The sequence below is a fragment of the Geotrypetes seraphini genome, chromosome 9 (assembly GCF_902459505.1).
Source record: "Geotrypetes seraphini chromosome 9, aGeoSer1.1, whole genome shotgun sequence".
Lineage (NCBI taxonomy): Eukaryota > Metazoa > Chordata > Amphibia > Gymnophiona > Dermophiidae > Geotrypetes > Geotrypetes seraphini.
In genome coordinates this window covers 74,134,196-74,152,342 of record NC_047092.1, presented here as the reverse complement: position 1 = coordinate 74,152,342, position 18,147 = coordinate 74,134,196, and the positions used below count along the sequence as shown (strand labels likewise).

Sequence of the window (18,147 nt, the reverse complement as noted above, 5' to 3'; positions counted from 1 at the left end):
AATCCTTAACTGAGATTTTACATTCAAAAGTGAATTATAGCTACTAGCACTATTATTTATTAGTTATTTATTATGCAGATGTTTGTTAGTTTGTTATTAGTTCAGTATTAGACATATGTTAGTTTAGAATAGATAGGTATAGATTAATTTAGTTTAGGTTAGGTTAGGGCCCTGCTGAAAGAGTCTACCTTGACGTGGTTGCAGGCTTACAAATCTTTTGGTCAAAGAGTGTGGCGACAGAGAAAAGTATGTGTGTATTCGGCCCATGGAAGAAGGGGGGGGAAGGGGTGCGTGGGGGGGCCCAATAGGATTGCTCAGTAAGGGGCCCTGAAATTTCTGATGGCGGCCCTGTTAAATATATACAGTATATTTTAAAAACCCAGCAGAAAGGCAGTATCTCCTAGCTGAACTGCAGCATCATAGTAACATACGGTAGTAACATAGGGATGTGCCCATTTTGGTCAAATTTACTATTGATAATATACAGTACATATTATTATCCCTGCTAAACTTATTTGATTATTTCTAGGAGTGCATATATCTTCCATTATTGCGAAAGTCTACTGAGAAACATTTTACTATACTCTGAAAAAGCAGTATTTGTCTAAGAAATATCAGATTCTTGCCTTGTGAGATGAAATTCAAGAACTGAAACAAGAGATTGCAGAAAAATTGGCTCAAGTAAACTGACATCATTCTCTACTGGGCTAATGCGGGTCCTTAAGCATCTGTGCATACTCAATGCCTGCTGGATCCCGCTGTCTCTGGGAATTTCAGAGAGGGCAGGAGAGCGCATGCCTTGAGCATGTACATATGCTCAAGGCCCCACACTGGCCCTGGACGGAGCATTGCTCGCAGCCTTCTTCAGCATCAGAGTGGTAAGGATAATGCGGCAGGGTGTGTGTGTGTGAGGGGATGAAATACAGCAACATTGCTCATGGAGACGGTACAGATGGCGTCAGTCATTGGGAGGGGGTGCAGAGAGCAGCTTCAGTCATTGGGGAGATGCAGAGAATAGCGTGGGTCATCGTGTATGTGTGCAGGAGAGTAGCATTGGTCATAGGGGGTTGCAGAGAGCAGTGTTGATCATTGGGGGGAATGTGCAGAAGAGCAGCAGTGTCTGTCATCAGGAGGGGGAGAATGAAGGAAAGCATCAGTCATTGGGAGGGGGTACAGAAAACAATGTCGGTCATCGGGGGTATGTGCAGCATCAATCAAAGGGAGTGCAGAGAGCAGGATTGGTCATCGGGAAGGAATGCAAAGAGCAGTATCGGTCATTGAGGAGGGGATGTGCAGGAGAGCAGAGTTGGTCATGGGGTGGTAGGGGAGAATGCAAGAAACCATCATCTGACATTGAAAAGGTGCCACTTATATGGTTGTCTGGAATATAAACTGAGACCCCCATTTTTGGGCCATTTTTGGGCCCCAAAATCTGTTTATATTCGAGTATAAAAGGTAGTTACCACAAATGTATAGAGTACATTTGATTTTACCTGTAGGCATCAGCATCATACATTCTGCATGCTCCTGGTGTGCCACACCTTGTAGTTCCCCATTTTAAACATGTGGTATCAATTATAGCTCCATAAGAAATTGGGGATGGAATCCCAGCTACATATCAAACAGGGTAAAATATGGTTATAAATCAGAAATATTACACTTGTATTTTTCATTTGATAGCAAATAAATAGGTAATTATTCACTTATGCTTTGCTGTATTATAGAGCTGTATTCCTGTGACAGACTGCCAGGATAATTCAATTGGAGTTGGAAATGACACCTCATTTCTGTGCCTATTACAGAAAAATGTAGAATTCAGAAGCCATTCAATTACTTATCTAGTTGCAATCCCTGATTATGGTCTAGGCCAGGAGTAGGCAATTCCGGTCCTCAAGAGCCAGAGCCAGGTCAGGTTTTCAGGATCTCCACAATGAATATGTATGAGATGGATTTGCATGCACTGCCTCCTTGAGATACAAATCTATCTCATGCATATTTATTGTGGATATCCTGAAAACCTGACCTGGCTCCGGCTCTCGAGGACCGGAATTGCCTACCCCTGGTCTCGGCAATATGATAGGTACCATATCTGATACCTAAAAAAATTTCAAATAGAACTACAAATTATTTTTAAAATTGTAAACAGATCTGGGGACCCTTTAGTAACATTTAATGCATGCAGTATCTACCTGTTCAAGGTGAGCTACATTCAGGTAGCCCCTAGTGGACTTACAATCTAAGGGGTCCTTTTACTAAGCTGTGGTAAAAATGACCATAGTATGCCCTTATGGAGGTTTTTCCTGTGAACTAAGGTCATTTTTATAGCAGCTGGAAAATTGCCAATTTTCTATTTTTTGTATTAATGGCCATGTGTTAATGTTGCTATTAGCGCATGCAGTGGTGTAGCTGGGGAGGTTAGTGCCCAGCATTGCTACGCCCTCTCACGTGAATTCCCCTTCCCATTCTTCCCTGCTGCTTCAGCACCCCTGCCCTACGTGTAACTCTTGAAATGTTCATAGTGCGAGCAGCATCAGATCCCTTCCGACATCATGTTCTAGTCCCGTGACCAGAAAGTGATGTAATAAGGGATCTGAGGCTGGCGTGAGAACCAGGTGGAAGATGCTGTCCACACTGGTGAACATTTCAACATTTCAACGCCAGGGCGGGGCAGAGAGGAGGAGAGGTGCTGGCACCCCTGTTAAGACGGTGTCCAAGGCAGTCTTCCCCCCACCCCCCTCTTACTACACCACTGAGCGCATAGCCATTATATAAAGAATTACCACAGGTGCACTTTCCAGTACCTATTTTGTAAGTGGCACAGGCTCATGTGGTAATCCTGTGCTAATTAGTTAGCACATGGTAATATAGATGTGCTAATTGATTAGCGCAGGAATGTATACTCTTTACCCAAGACATACTCTCAAAAAATTATAAAAAAATTTTAGTGTGTGGTTAGCACATGCCGAGCATCTACCACGCCTAAGCATGTATCATAGTAAGCCTTACCACAGCTTAGTAAAAAGACCCCCAAGTTTGTACTTGATGTAGGATTTAACACCACTTCCCTGCCCACTACTCTACCCACTAGACTAGACTATTCCTCCACTCCAGCCTTCTCTCAGGGCTCACTGCATAAAAATGGACTTGCAACAAAAACACAGATTAATTTTGTTACTACATGTTTAATAGTTAATGACCTCTTATTTTAGTTCAATAGTTTTATAGTAGCATGGCATAGTTCACTAGTTTAAAGTTCACAGTTCACTTTTATTTGCTATACTGCTTTTCATTAAAGCTAAGCAGTTTACAATTAGTATATCAATGTGTATTTATTAGTGAATTGACAGACACGGGAAAATGTGACAAGTACAGTATACAAAAGGCAAGATTACAGTTTTCTGCCAGGTTTAGCCAAAGTAATACAATGCAAATGTCAAGTTATCCAGTAACAAGCTGGAGATTTTGGTTCAGTTCTGGATTTCTGACTACCCTTTCCTGGTGCATTATGGAACTTGCAGCACTGATTTCAATGGGCAGGATCAGGCACTACAGCTTCCATAATGTCAGGAGAACAGGGAGTGTGAAAACTGGTGCCATAGCCAGGTAGCAGTAAGGTTACTCAAAGTTGGTACATATTAGCAGTTTCACTCATTGGGCAGATCTGACTAAGGTATGCAGTATAGGCCTGATTTTATATATACCTAAATATTGGAGCCAACTAGTGCATTGCTCTGCATGTTTCTATAAAGTTATGTAGCACACATCTCTATGTGTCATTTATAGAATTTGGGGGTATGTGTAGCGAGGGTGGGAGGTGGCCAGGGCAGTGGCACCCCTGTCCTCTTCTCTGGCCCCGTCTCCTTCCCCAACTCCCCACCATGTATGCACACCCCTTTCCTTCCTCTGTACATCTTTAATTTCCCTGGCATGAGCAGCATCTCCAACTTGCTGCCTGCATCAGGCTCAGATTTCCCTCTGATGTCACTTTCTAGTCCCACAACCAGGAAGTGACATCAGATAAAGAGCTGAGGCTGGTGCGAGCAGCAGGTTGGAGCTGCTGCTCATGCTGTTGAAGAATTAAAGGTACAGGGGAGGGGGAAGGCAAGTGCGCAGAGGGGGAGGAGTGGAAAGGAATGGGGGAGGGTGGAGAGGACCAACACCAAGACAGCACCTGGAGCAGTCCACCCCTCTTACTACACCACTTTATGAGGATATCTTTTTTTGCCTGCACTCTTTCCTTCTCCACTTCTTTCCTTGCTATATGAATCTGTATGCAGGCTATTTTTGCATCTGAGGAATCAGGAAAAAATTACAATTATACATTTGAAAATTAAATTTTACATGCACAGTTTTCTGTCCTGATTTTCTGGCACTCCTTGCAATAGCTTTCTAATTCAGCTGAAAATGTACCTGTACTTTTCGGTATTCCATGGAATACAATCAATTTATACTTTCTACATGCCTCTGAAAATTGTCCCCCTCTCCCCCACTGTTCAATATTATTTAGATTTAGCTCACACTTTTTTTCCAGTAGTAGCTCAAGTGAATTACATTTAATCACAATAGGCATTTGGATGGAAATTCTGTAAATAGCATCTAAAAATATAGGCACCTATAATATAGGTGCCTATCGTGTGTTAATCACGCTTAGGTACTTTTTACAGAATTGCACCTACTGATACCTAACAAAACTTAGGCGCCTGTAATATAGGCCAGGATTTTAAAGGCCTATATTATAGGCGCCTAAGTCCTTTACAGAATTGAGCCTAGGCTGTAGTGCCTAAGTCCTTCTTCGCCCCTAAATGCGCCTACTTTGGCATTGTGCACCAAGCAATAGGCGCCTACCTTTTGTAGAATTGCATTTCTGAAAGGTGCCTATCGCCCATCGCCCAATTAAGTTTCAATTTTTTCAATTAGCTTGTTAAAGCTCATAATTGAAGCTGACATACTAATTAAGTTAGGCGCCCAACCTTAGGTGCCTCTTATAGAATTTGCCTCTTTTTGTCTCTAGGGAGCTCACATCCTAAGGGGCCCATGCAGAAAACTTTCTGCATGGTTAACACAGGCGTAATATAGGTTTACATTGAGGTAGTAAGGTATGTCAATTTTATGGGTAGATTTTTACTTTTACAAACTTTACAAACTACTGGTGACCAAATTATAGCTGTGCAAGCTGAATCTAAAGCTATCTTCAGAAACTGCTTAAAGTGAGTCTTATCTACATCAAATCTCAGTTGAAATATGTAGAAATTAAGTAATATTTATTTGAACGAACAAATAGTCTGAACTAAATCTGTAGCCACATAATTGTCTTTAAAATGTCATTTATGCAGTTAATTTAATGTTATTTAACAAAATCCAGCAAAGAGGCTATACATTGTTTGCTTCTGTTTTGGCTAATGACCATTTGACCCCTAATACAGTAAAACTTTGGATTGCTAGTAACTTGGTTTGCAAGTGTTTTGCAAGACAAACAAAACCTTTTATTAAATTTTAACTTGATATACAAGCAATGTCTTGCAATACAAGTACATACAGTATACACACATCACAACTGAGCCGATGGCTCTTCTCTCTCTGACGCTGCAGGAGTGTAGTGACTGTTCTAAACGAGCGAGGTCTTGCAATACGAGTACATACAGTATACATGCATCACATCATCACAACTGAGCCGATGGTTCTTCTCTCTCTGACGCTGCAGGAGTGTAGTGACTGTTCTAAACGAGCAAGGTCTTGCAATACAAGTACGTATAGCACCGTATTTTCTCGCATATAACGCACGCGTTATACGTGTTTTTACAAACCGTGCATAACCTTGCGCGTTATACGCGTAAGCGCGCTGTACAAAATTTTTTTTACATAGTTCCACCCCGACATCCGATTCACCCCCCCCCCCTGCAGGACCGCTCACACCCCTACCCCGAAGGACCGCTCACACGCACCCGCATGAAGGAGCGCTCGCACGCACTCCCACCCGCACCCCCACCCTGAAGGACCGCTCGCACCCCCACAGCCTCCCGACCCCCCCCCCCCATCATGTAGAAGCTCCTACCGGTGTCCTGCTGCTTCCTCTTGGCGGTCCCGGCCCTTCTGTGAGCCCTGCGCCTGCGCTGCTTCCTCTTCCAGCGATTCGCCCTTTCTCTAACGTCAAGCCCTCTTGCCCCGCCGACTCCCCGACACGATTGGGTCAAGAGGGAGCTCAAGCCCTCTTGCCCCAGCCAACCGCGGCACCCCCGACACGATCGGGGCAAGAGGGAGCTCAAGCCCTCTTGCCCCCCGACACGATCGGGGCAAAAGGGAGCCCAAGCCCTCTTGCCCCGCAGACTCCCCAACTCCCCAACAATATCAGGCCAGGAGGGAGCCCAAACCCTCCTGGCCACGGCGACCCCCTACCCCCACCCCGCACTACATTACGGGCAGGAGGGATCCCAGGCCCTCCTGTCCTCGACGCAAACTCCCCTCCCCCCAACGACCGCCCCCCCCAAGAACCTTCGACCGCCCCCCCAGCCGACCCGTGACCCCCCTGGCCGACCCCCATGACACCCCACCCCCCTTCCCCGTACCATTGTGTGGTTGGCTGGACAGACGGGAGCCAAACCCGCCTGTTCGGCAGGCAGTCAACGACGGAATGAGGCCGGATTGGCCAATCCGTCCCAAAGCTCCGCCTACTGGTGGGGCCTAAGGCGCCTGGGCCAATCAGAATAGGCCCGGGAGCCTTAGGTCCCTCCCGGGGGCGGGGCCTTGGGCACATGGTCGGGTTGGGCGTGCGTGCGAGCGGTCCTTCGGGGTGGGGGTGCCAGCGGTCCTGCGGGGGGGGGGGGGGTGAATCGGACGTCGGGGGGGGGATCAGGCTTTCAGGGTGGGGACAGGACTTCAAGGGGGAGAGGAGAGTCGGGGCGGGCGAAAGGAGAGTCGGGGTGGCCAGAGGAGAGTCGGGGCGGGCAAAAGGAGAGTCGGGCGGCGACGGAAGAGACGGGCAGCATGCGTGGTATACGGGTGTGCGCGGTATATAAAAATTTATGTACATAAATTTGTGTTTTCCGCGCGCTATACCCGTGTGTGCGTTTTACACGGGTGCGCGTTATCTACGTGAAAATACAGTATTTTGTATTAAAGTTTTTAGGTTGTGGAACGAATTGTCTGAGTTTCCATTATTTTTTATGGGGAAATTTGCTTTGATATACGAGTGCTTTGGATTACAAGCATGCTTCTGGAACGAATTATGCTTGCAAACCAAGGTTTTACTGTATAATGTTTTCTCCTTTCCTGATTGTACACATGACCAGCAGCCTCTGTTGCCATTTTTACACACCTTTCTATGGACTGGGTGTGTGATGGCCAGTCTGGAACCATCATGGGCTTGCTCAGAATGCCTTTGTCTGCTATTGTCATGGTACAGGTATTTGTTTGCTATTGTCATGGTACAGGTAAGAGGAGGCTCAGAGACTCCAGAGCTCCATTCAAGTAATTGGGTGAGTGTAGTTAAGAACATAAGAAGTTGCCTCCGCTGGGTCAGATCCGAGGTCCATCGTGCCCTGCAGTCCACACCTGCGGCGGCCCATCAGGCCCATGACCTGTAATGTGATCCTTCTCTAATCCCTTTTATCCTTCTATCCACACTCTGTCTAAAACCTATCTCTACCTCTATCTGTATCCTTCAATCCCCTTATCGTTCAGCAATTTATCCAATCCTTCCTTGAACCCCCGTAGTGTACTCTGTCCTATCACAACCTCCGGAAGCGCATTCCAGGTGTCCACCACCCTCTGTGTAAAAAAGAACTTCCTAGCATTGGTTCTAAAATTGTCCCCTTTCAGCTTCTCTGAGTGCCCCCTTGTGCTTGTGGTTCCCAATAATCTGAAGAATCTGTCCCTTTCCATCCTCTCTATGCCCTTCATGATCTTGAAAGTCTCTATCATGTCTCCTCTGAGTCTCCTCTTTTCAAGGGAGAAGAGCCCCAGCCTTCCCAACCTGTCTGCGTATGAAAGGTTTTCCATACCTGTTATCATTTTCGTCGCTCTTCTCTGGACCCTTTCAAGTATCGCCATGTCCTTCTTGAGGTACGGTGACCAATACTGGACACAGTACTCCAGATGCGGACGAACCATCACACGATACAGCGGCATGATGACTTCCTTCTTCCTGGTTGTAATGCCCTTCTTAATAATACCCAATATTCTGTTTGCTTTCTTGGAGGCTGCTGCACATTGTGCCGTTGGTTTCATTGTAGTATCTACCAGCACACCCAAGTCTTTTTCAAGGTTACTATCCCCTAGCACTGACCCCCCCATTTTGTAGCTGAACATCGGTTTTTTTCCCCCTAAATGCATGACTTTGCATTTCTCTATATTAAAGCGCATTTGCCATTTGCTTGGCCACTCTTCCAGTTTGTTTAGGTTCCTTTGTAGGTCTTCACATTCTTCCGTGGTTCTAACCCTGCTGCAGAGTTTGGTGTCATCCGCAAATTTTATAACTTCACACTTCGTCCCTGCTTCTAGGTCGTTTATGAATACATTGAACAGCAGCGGTCCGAGCACCGACCCCTGGGGAACACCGCTCGTGACCTTCCACCAGTCCGAGTAGTGGCCCTTCACTCCAACCCGTTGCTTTCTGTCTGCCAACCAGTGTTTAATCCATCTGTGTATGTTCCCTTCCACCCCGTGGCTCCACAGCTTCCTAAGAAGCCACTCATGGGGCACCGTGTCAAAGGCCTTTTGGAAGTCGAGATAGATGATGTCTATGGGTTCTCCTTTGTCCATCTGGCTGTTTATCCCTTCAAAGAAGTGCAGTAGGTTTGTTTGGCACGATCTTCCCTTGCAGAAGCCATGCTGGCTCGATTTTAGTTGTCCATTTTTTCTATGTGTTCACAGATGGTGTCCTTTATTAGTGCCTCCATCATCTTGCCTGGGACTGAATTGCCTCAGTGTTGATGGATGGTGTTTTTCTGGGTCTCACTCTGCTGTCTCCAAGCTGTGTCTTTTCACCTCCGATCTTTAGTATCTTTTCTACTGCATCACTTCTCTCCTGTTCCTCTTCACTGCTCAACATAGCTTGAAGAACAGACTCACTGTAACATACCAAGTTGACCTTCTTACTGTAGGCATGACTTTCTTACTTACCTCTTCACACTGTTCTTTCAACAGATGCAGCTGGGAAAGGAGATGCCTGGGACCTTGTGTCCAGTTGCTATCTATTTTTGTATTGAACCAGTCTACCATGTAAAGCCCATTACAGAACTCTACAATCATTCTTAAGTTTTTCAGTATCTTTTATTTCAGATTATGCTTGGAAATCCATATTCTCATGAACCAGAGCTGTTGTGGACCATCTGCTAAGTGATATAGGCCCTATTTACAACAGAGCCAGATCCCTTGTCAAGATACCTGTTCTAATAGTAGTTACAACTCTATAGCGATAGTTTTGATTCGTGCTTAAGAATTTGATCATTTCATCACTGAGCTGAGGCCAACAGAGATCTTCATAAAATCAGGATTTATTTCCAGTTCAGTAGCAGAATCCAGCATTTTTCCAAGGGACCTGCCCATTTGTTGTTGTTTAATGTCTTGTTATCTAAACCAATCACCAAGTGCCTGAATGGTAGTTTGCCTGTGCGCAGAATACAAACAATCCACATCAGCTTCCTTGTAGTTTCTCAACATAAAGCATCAATCCTACCTCCCAACCAGTGTTTACACTACAGGAATTAATTCCAATAGCTTGAATAATTTTTTCTTCTCCTCTTTCTCTCAGCCATGCAACCAAATTATCGGCAATTATTTCTGCACGACTCTTCTCTTAAGTTGCTTTTGCAAGAACATAATGCCACAGATATCTGCCTCCTGGCTCCATACACACTATATAATGTTCCTCTTTCATCTTACCTGGATATATTTTGCCATTCTTTTCTACCTTTAACATGTCCCTGGTATCATCATGATGACCATCAAAGAAAATTCAGTTGATGCCATTCTGCTGCAGTTCCTACTCATACTGTACATCCAATTTTTTTTTAAATGATTCTCATCTGAGCCCTCTTTGCCTTGTTGTGATCAATCACCAAAGCAGTATCCAAGTGAGTGATGAATCCTGCATCAATCCAGGCAGTAGTAGCAATCTCTGTTATGTCTCTCAGTCCAGTATGGTGTAAACATAACACAAAAACTTATTTGTATCCCTCATTACCTTGAAGTTCAATGTGGTTACAAAATAAAGAGGATTGTATAGTTACAGTGAAATACAGTCCAAAACATTAATCTTCCAAATATTGTACAAACAAAATAAGATTTCTGTAACTTTCTAAAATGCAAATAAGAGGTTGAGCTGGCTATTAATTGATTAAAGTCAGTGTGTCTCAACTTACAGCCTGAAATGACAGTAGTCGTTGAAAATATCTCTCATATAAACAACTTTTTACAAATTGAAAAATAAAGCAGAAGTATGCAACAAATATCTTGAACTGGCAAAGGCTAGTATTATATTTTGGTCTCTTCCTAGCTTTCTCTAGAGCAACAGAAGCTTCTTCCATTGGTTCTTCCACCACAATATCTTGCTCTTCCTGTTCCACTTCATGCATAGAATCTAGATCTCTCGATCTTGCTCTTCTGCTGTTCTTTTTTTCATTCTTCATTCTCTGCTTTTCTTCATCATCATTCCTTTTTGCTTGCCTTTCCTTCTTTAGTTCTCGTCTTCTGGTCTCAGGAAGGTCGACTGATCCAATCTGATGAGGTCCAACACTCCCAACATTTTCTTTTTGACCTTATATAAAGGCTAACTCAATCAAAGGACTCTTCTTCTCTCTGCTGTGGTCACAAAGTATGTGTTAGAGAATGACACGGTGGCTGATACCCCCGGTAAGCTGCAGGTAACCCGCCAAAACGGTGGGGAAAAAACAATGTTCATCGCAGCTACGGAGACAAGGCCATTCACCACTCCATGGAGCAGTGAATGGCCTTGTCCCCACAGTTAAGGGAGGGAATGCGTGCGGTCACCAATCATGCTCCCTCCCTCCTTACTGATCCCTTCCGCTGCCCGATCGCCACTACCGCCCAATCCAAACATCTCCCTCCCTCCTTACTGATAACTGCTGCCCGATCACCGCCGCCCTGTCCAAGCATCTCCCCTTCTCCCTCCCTGCCCCTTACCTTCATGGCGGGCGATTTCTAAATTTCCTTCCTACGAGTAGCCAGAGCATTGAAGTTGCGTGTGGCTGCCGTAAAGGTCATCTCTGTTGCAACTAGAAGTTGTATCAGAGACGACCTTTCCTGCAGCCACACACAACTTCAACGCTTCGGCTGCTAGTAGGAAGGAAATTTAGAAATCGCCTGCCACGAAGGTAAGCGGCAGGGAAAGAGAAAGGGAGGAAAGGTGGGGTGTAGAGGAACAGATGCTGAAGGAAACTGAGGAAGATGGGGTGGGGAGAAACAGATACTGAAGAGAACTGGGGAAGGTGGGGTGGGGGGAACAGACGCTGAAGGGAACTGGGGAAGGTGGGGTGGGGGGAACAGATGCTGAAGGGAACTGGGGAAGGTGGGGTGGGGAGAAACAGATGCTGAAGGGAACTGGGGAAGGTGGGGTGGAGAGAAACAGAAGCTGTAGGGAAATGGGGAAGAGAGAGTGGGGAGAAGATGCTGATGGGAACTGGGTAAGGGAGAGAGGGAGGGAAGGTGGGGTGGAGAGGAACAGATGCTGAATAGAATTGGGGAAGAGAGTGGGGGGAAGGCGCTGAAGGGAAGAAGACAGAGATGCCAGACTATGGGGGGAGTGGAGGGAAGAAGATGGGTGCCAGACCAATGGGGGGGGGAGTGGAGGGAGAAATGGAAGGGAGAGCCACAGTAACAGAGCAAATGGAAGATGCAAAGAGAAGGCAGACAGTGGATGGAAAGAATTGAATGAGGAGAAGATGAGGAAAGCAGAAACCAGACAACAAAGGTAGAAAAAAAAATTATATTTATTTATTTATTTTGCTTTAGGATAAAGTAGTATATTAATTGTGTTGATAAAAATTTATAAACAAAGCCCTGCCAGGTGAACATCTCTTTCTCTATTTCAACAGTCAGAACTTTGATTTATAAGGAAGGAATAAGCTAAATATTGCAGTACTGAGGCCCGTATGTATGCTATGGGGATGGGGACGGGGCGGGGACAGTGGTCATAGGGACAGGGACGGGGTAGGGACCGTGGTCGCAGGGATGAGGTGGTGACAGGGATGGTGGTCGCGGGGACTGGGCGGTGATGGGGACAAATTTTTTTCCCTGTGTCATTCTCTAGTATGTGTATTCCACTGATACAGAAAGAATTGCATCCCACATCAGTAGAACTCTTTATTTCACACTTGCAGTTATGTCCATCATTGTGTCAAGTTTCTCCATAAATCTGTCTTTCTCCTCCAGTCTTGTTCTGTCCACAGAGACTTTGCTGGTGTTCCCAAATGGATTTCAATTTTGCTTTAATCATAACATGGCTATTTAAAATAGGATCACTGAATTTTAGATTTGTTTTGTGCCACTGAGCAAATTCATTTGGTCATTGACCAGTCCAGCAGTGCTGTAATTTCATGTCTTGATCACTGATATTTCTCAAATACAACCTATATCTAATGAAATCTCTGACAGTTGGTAGTTCAGCTACAAGGAAGTTCTCTGACTAATCCCACCAAATGATGTTGAGGCTTGGGGGTTTTCAACTTTTACAGCCCCAAAAACCTGTAGAGCTGGAGCCCCTTAGGCTTTTGCCAATTACCTTCTTTTTTCCATGGCAAGTGAGGATGTGGCCCTTTGACTCAAATAAATGAGGGTGTGGCAAGCGTCCTAAGATGGACAGTGTAAAAGGTATTTGTTTGATATATGTAAGCATAAAACAGAGAGAGAGACCCCAGTTGGATGTAGATTTTTCTACATGCAGACACCTACTTTCCATATGTCAAGATACCTGAGTAAACTAGCTAAAGATAAAATTGATAGATAAGGCAATGCCCAAGTTAAAGTATGTAAAAAGTTAAGTGCTTCTCTGGGAAAGAGATACAGAAAATTGAATATAGGATACAGTTAAGAGCCAGAAAAACTGGGAATAAATAGTAAGAAAATCATAGGAACAAGATATATATATTTGTGTAATTTGCTGGTTAAGCAGGATTTAGAAAAGATTAAGTGCACTATTTATAGAAGGTAAGGTGAAAATCCTTAGTTTCCTTTTCTCTCTATTTGGTTTCAGGCTTTTAGCTAAAGGTTACTTTCCTGCTTTAAGCCTGTTTATTTGTTCAATATTTAACTGGTAGGCCTGAGAAACTGGTTGGAAGGGCCTCTGACTTCTGGCCTAGTTGTAATGAAGATATATGATTTCACATTCCTGGGCACGAGAAGTTTGTGTGTTAAAATCTTCTCTATGTGCTGTAATACTTATTGAATCTGTGAAATATGAATGAAACTTGGAGCTCCAAGGATGATTGACTACATGATTGTATGTGTGATTTTCAAATAGGAAAATGTTCTAAAAACTTATAAATACTTTACAAAACTTTAGAAAATCCAGATGAAGTATGAACACACATGTGTAGTTTGACCTATCTGACCTTTGGCCAGTCTCTTGGATTGCTGTCATGGAAATGCTCAGCCCTTGAAGCTTGATTATGGACATTAGACATTTCAAGAGGCCCAAGACAGGATATAGGTCAACTATTTGACCTTTTGTCTGGGTTTTGCCTAAATAGTGAAATATCCTTAAAACTAGATTTAAAATATAAGTTTTCCTAATTTAAGAATATTTTCTGTTCACAAACTGGTCTTTTCTCTATTAGTACATGTAATGTAAGTTGTAGGAAAAACTTGTGTAATCTGTCCGGCTTTTGAAGCAGAGGTATTTAAGAAGAAATTAGCTTGGGCTTGTGTTTGTGAAAACTGTCAGCTGCTTTTTCTGGAGAAAATTACCTTGGTTAGAAAGAATTTTTTGATTTATCCTTTAAGACTATAGAAAGACATGCTGATTCATGAAAGATATTTTCATATCTTGTTTTCTAAGGGTAACATTATCTATCTTCAATAATGCATACTTCCTAGAATCTTTTGAGAATAAGAATCTTTTGCTAAAAGGTAGTGGTTTTTTATTCATTTGGTAAAACTAGTAGTTTATTACACTAAGATAGAGATGCTATGGAGTTTTCCTTTGAAGAGTACACATTATCATATTATTTTATGTAATTCTAAATACATATCTTGGAAACAGAAAAATATTTAACTTTTATACTTTGTAAAATTTTTCTTTAAGCCTGTTCAAAACTTAAGGAATTTTCTTTGTCTGAAATAGTCCCGCCTTCTGAGCGAACATGTTAGCTAAGTATTGGAAGCTGACGTGATGTATCACCAGTCATTGCAATAGTATATAAGCAACTATACAGCTCTGATTTGGTGGAGATCTTTCTCCACATGTATAGACAATTTGGCTCTTGTGTTGATCTCTCTCTCACACAAACAATAATTATGGGGTTATGGTTTATAGAAATGCATATAATTAATTGGCATTCTAATTCAAATTTTAACCTCAAATTTAATTTTGATATAAATTGAATAAATATTATTTTTATGAAAATGCATATCTTTATGTGAGTTATTGGCGTCAAAAGGTACCCTATGTTGAGCCAAGATGCAGTAATTGTGCTCACAGGGCACTCCCATTCCTCCACCATCTGGGCAGCTTGCTCCATCCAATTATCATAATCATCTTCTCCTCCTGAAAATGTTTTTAACTTCTTATAGAAAGTATTTTTCTTTGAGTCTTTTGATTATTTTCTAGCACCTTTCCTATTGCTAGAATAATAGAGGCAGTGTCACTAGAACTAGTTTCTCTGAGACTAATATCAGCTAGCATTCTATTTTGCTGATATTTCTAGTTTCTCTGAGACTGGTTTAATATTAGTTAGCATTCTATTTTGCTGATTTAAACATTCATGGAGTTCCTTCTCTGTCTGTTCTGAGGGGTCACTAATGTCCTTCACTGACAGAATCTTCCAGGGTGTGGCCTCAGTATCTGGTACAATTTCCTCTGGAAGTGTCCTAGGGTCTGTGTTGTAAGGGCATACACACAGGGTTGGATTAAAGGGTTGGCCTAGTAGACCCGTGCCTTGGGCCTGAGAAGGTCAGGGGGGCCCGGATTCACTGCTCCAATGACTTCATATCATCTACTGAACTTTCCTGGCTATCAACCTAGTGCTCTAACCACTAGGCTACTCCTCCATTCAGCTCTTAGTGGATGTATTTAAAACCAATAAGCTAAACTGATCATAAAGTCTGCTCAAAAACAGGACTGGTTAAGAATGCAAGATAAGTTTGAATAACTTGGCTGTACATACCTTATAATTTTATCCCTCATTTTAGCAAAAAAAAAAAACAAAACAAAAACCCAAAACAAAACACCTTTAAAAAGCTACGGTAGCGGCTGCCATGTGGCAACACAACTCCCATTAAATCCCTATGGACATCAGAGTGATTACAGCAGCTCAGCCATTACCACGGCTTTGTTAAAGGAGCCTAAAGTGATATTACAACGAAGAGAAATGAAGATGAAAATGAATAGAATGCAAGCATGGATTACTTTTCTCTTTAATGGAAGTTGGCTTTACAATGTTGTTATGCTGTATTGTGTTCTGTTTGTTAATAAAGAGAATTGACCCTCCCCAGCCCAACAAAAAAAAACCCCAGAGTTCTTACCAAATGCCCTAGCAATTAGAAAATGGACACCCACTCCAAGAGATTTTTCTTCTGGTTTTAAACTCCTAGATAAGAGAATTGAGAAAATCAATTAATAGTACTGGTAAACAGTTTAGAAAGTAGTATAATTTGATGGCTGACAAACCAAACTCTGTAACTAGGTGGAGTAGGTTTGGATACTACATATGGAGGATATCACTTCTAACTCTCCATTCACCCTAAACTTTCTAACTCTTTTAAACTTCATGTAAATAAGTATTTATGTGCTATTTACATGTTCAATTGGAAGCCTGGATCAATATGATTTAAATTAGGAGTGGGAGGGGAGAAGGGGGCATGGAAAAGGTAGTCTATGTAGAAAAGGAGTGGATTCCAAATAAAACATATAAATATTTCTTTATTCAAACTGTCCAACTTAAAAACACCCGATGTGAGTTACATTTTTCTCAATCATGGGCTGCATCAGGGCCAGAGTATAATTCTAAAAATTAACATATAAAATAAAAAAACATACAAATAAAAATGAATAGCATGATAACTATTAAAAGGAATCCAAAACCCAAATCATAATTTCTTGGTGATACATACATGCAAATTGAACACAAAGGGGCAAATTCTATAAATGGCTTCCCAATTATAGGTAGCAATAGGCGTCCTACCACTGTCTAACCAGCCAATTGGGACATATGTTTTATAAAAAAAAACAACAAAAAAACAAAACCAGAGACAGGCCACCTAACACTGTAGGAACCTGTTGCAGGTGTAGGGAGATGCCTAGGGATGCTTAAGCTCGCCCAAGGCTGGGCGTGGTTTCATCTGGAAGTGGCCTTGGGTGAACCCCAGACACTTTCCAACACTCACCTGACACTCCCCCTTCACCCACCCGACATTCCCCAACATACTCCAATACTCCCCGACACACCATACATGCCCTCACACCCCAACATCCCCCCTGATACCTCCTGAACCCCTCCCAGGTACCCAGTGGTTCTCAACCCTGTCCTAGGAGAACCCCTGCCAGTTGGGTTTTCAGGATATCCCTAATGAATATGCATGAGAGAAATTTGCAGATAATGGAGGAGACAGGCATGCAAATGTGTCTTATGCATATTCATTAGGGATATCTCGAAAACCCAACTGGCTGGGGGTCCCCCAGGACAGGGTTGAGAACCACTGCTTTAGGATATGGCAGGGAAGAGGAATGCCTACTCCCTCCTGCCGGCAGGCCCGCCTCTTCCAAAATGGTGGGCCTTCCCCTTCCTGATGCATTCTGGGATACACCTGGGAGGGGCCTAAGGTTATCATTGGTCCAGATGCCTAAGGTATCTGGCAAATCAGAGTCTTAGGCCACTCCCATTGCATCCCAGGATGCACTGGGAAGGAAATCTAAGACTTCGGTTGACCCATGTGCCTAAGGCCCCACCATGGGAGGGACCTTAGGCATCTGGGCCAATGAGAGCCTTAGGCCCCTCCCTAGTGCATTCCAGGAAGCACTGGGAAGGGGAAGGCATGCCATTTTGAAGAGGTGGGCTTGCCAGCAGGAGGGAGTGAGCATCCCTCCAGTTGGATTGTTATTTAAGGTACTATGTTGTAGGAGAGGTGTCTGAGTGAGGTGTTGGGGATTCAGAGGGTGTCCACAGTAGGTGGGAAAAGGATCGGAATGAAGAAAATAAGAAGAAACACAAGCACTGTCAAGTTAGATGCAAAGCAATGATAAAGACAGTTAAGAAAGAATATGAGAAACTTGCAAAAGAGGCAAAAACTCATAACAATTTTTTTTTAGATATATCAGAAGAAGAAAACATGTAAGGGAATCCATGGGACTGTTGGATGATCAAAGAGCAAAAGGAGTGCTCAGGGTTGATAAGGCCATATCAAGAGAAACTGAATGAATTCTTTGCTTCAGTTTTTATGGAAGAAAATGTATGAGATCTACCTGAACCGGAAATGGTTTTCAAGGGTGATGATGTGGAGGAACTGAAAGAAATCACAGTGAATCTGGAGATATACTAAGCCAAATTGACATGTTAAAAAGTGATAAATGCCTGGACCAGATGGTATACATCCCAGGGTACTAAAAGAACTCAAACATGAAATTGCTGACCTGCTGTTAGTGATCTATAACCTGTCACTAAAATCGTCTGTAATACTTAAAGATTGGAGGTTGGCCAATATTACGCCTATTTTTAAAAAGGGCTTCAGGGGATAACTGGAAAATTACAGATCGGTAAGCCTCACTTCAGTGCCTGGCAAAATGGTGGAAACAATTATAAAAAATAAAATTGTGGAACATGTAGACAAACATGATTTAATGAGATGGAGTCAGCATGGGTTCAGTCGAGGGAGATCTTGCCTCACCAATATGCTTGACTTCTTTGAAGCTGTGAATAAACATGTGAATAAAGGTGAGCCGGTTGATGTAGTGTTTCTAGATTCTCAGAAAGCTTTCGA

At 43.1% G+C, this 18,147-nt stretch overlaps 1 protein-coding gene across 3 annotated transcripts in view; it reads right to left on the bottom strand.

The window, feature by feature from the left end:
- The window catches only part of SLCO1A2 (solute carrier organic anion transporter family member 1A2), a 192,801-nt gene that overhangs the window by 28,122 nt on the left and 146,532 nt on the right, over positions 1–18,147 (bottom strand). For all 3 annotated transcript variants that reach the window (XM_033959647.1, XM_033959649.1, XM_033959648.1), the window contains 2 exons: positions 15,697–15,761; positions 1,494–1,611 (listed from right to left, as the gene is read on the bottom strand). In XM_033959647.1, the coding sequence (XP_033815538.1) occupies positions 1,494–1,611; positions 15,697–15,761 (183 nt within the window). The remainder of the gene's footprint in view (positions 1–1,493; positions 1,612–15,696; positions 15,762–18,147) is intronic.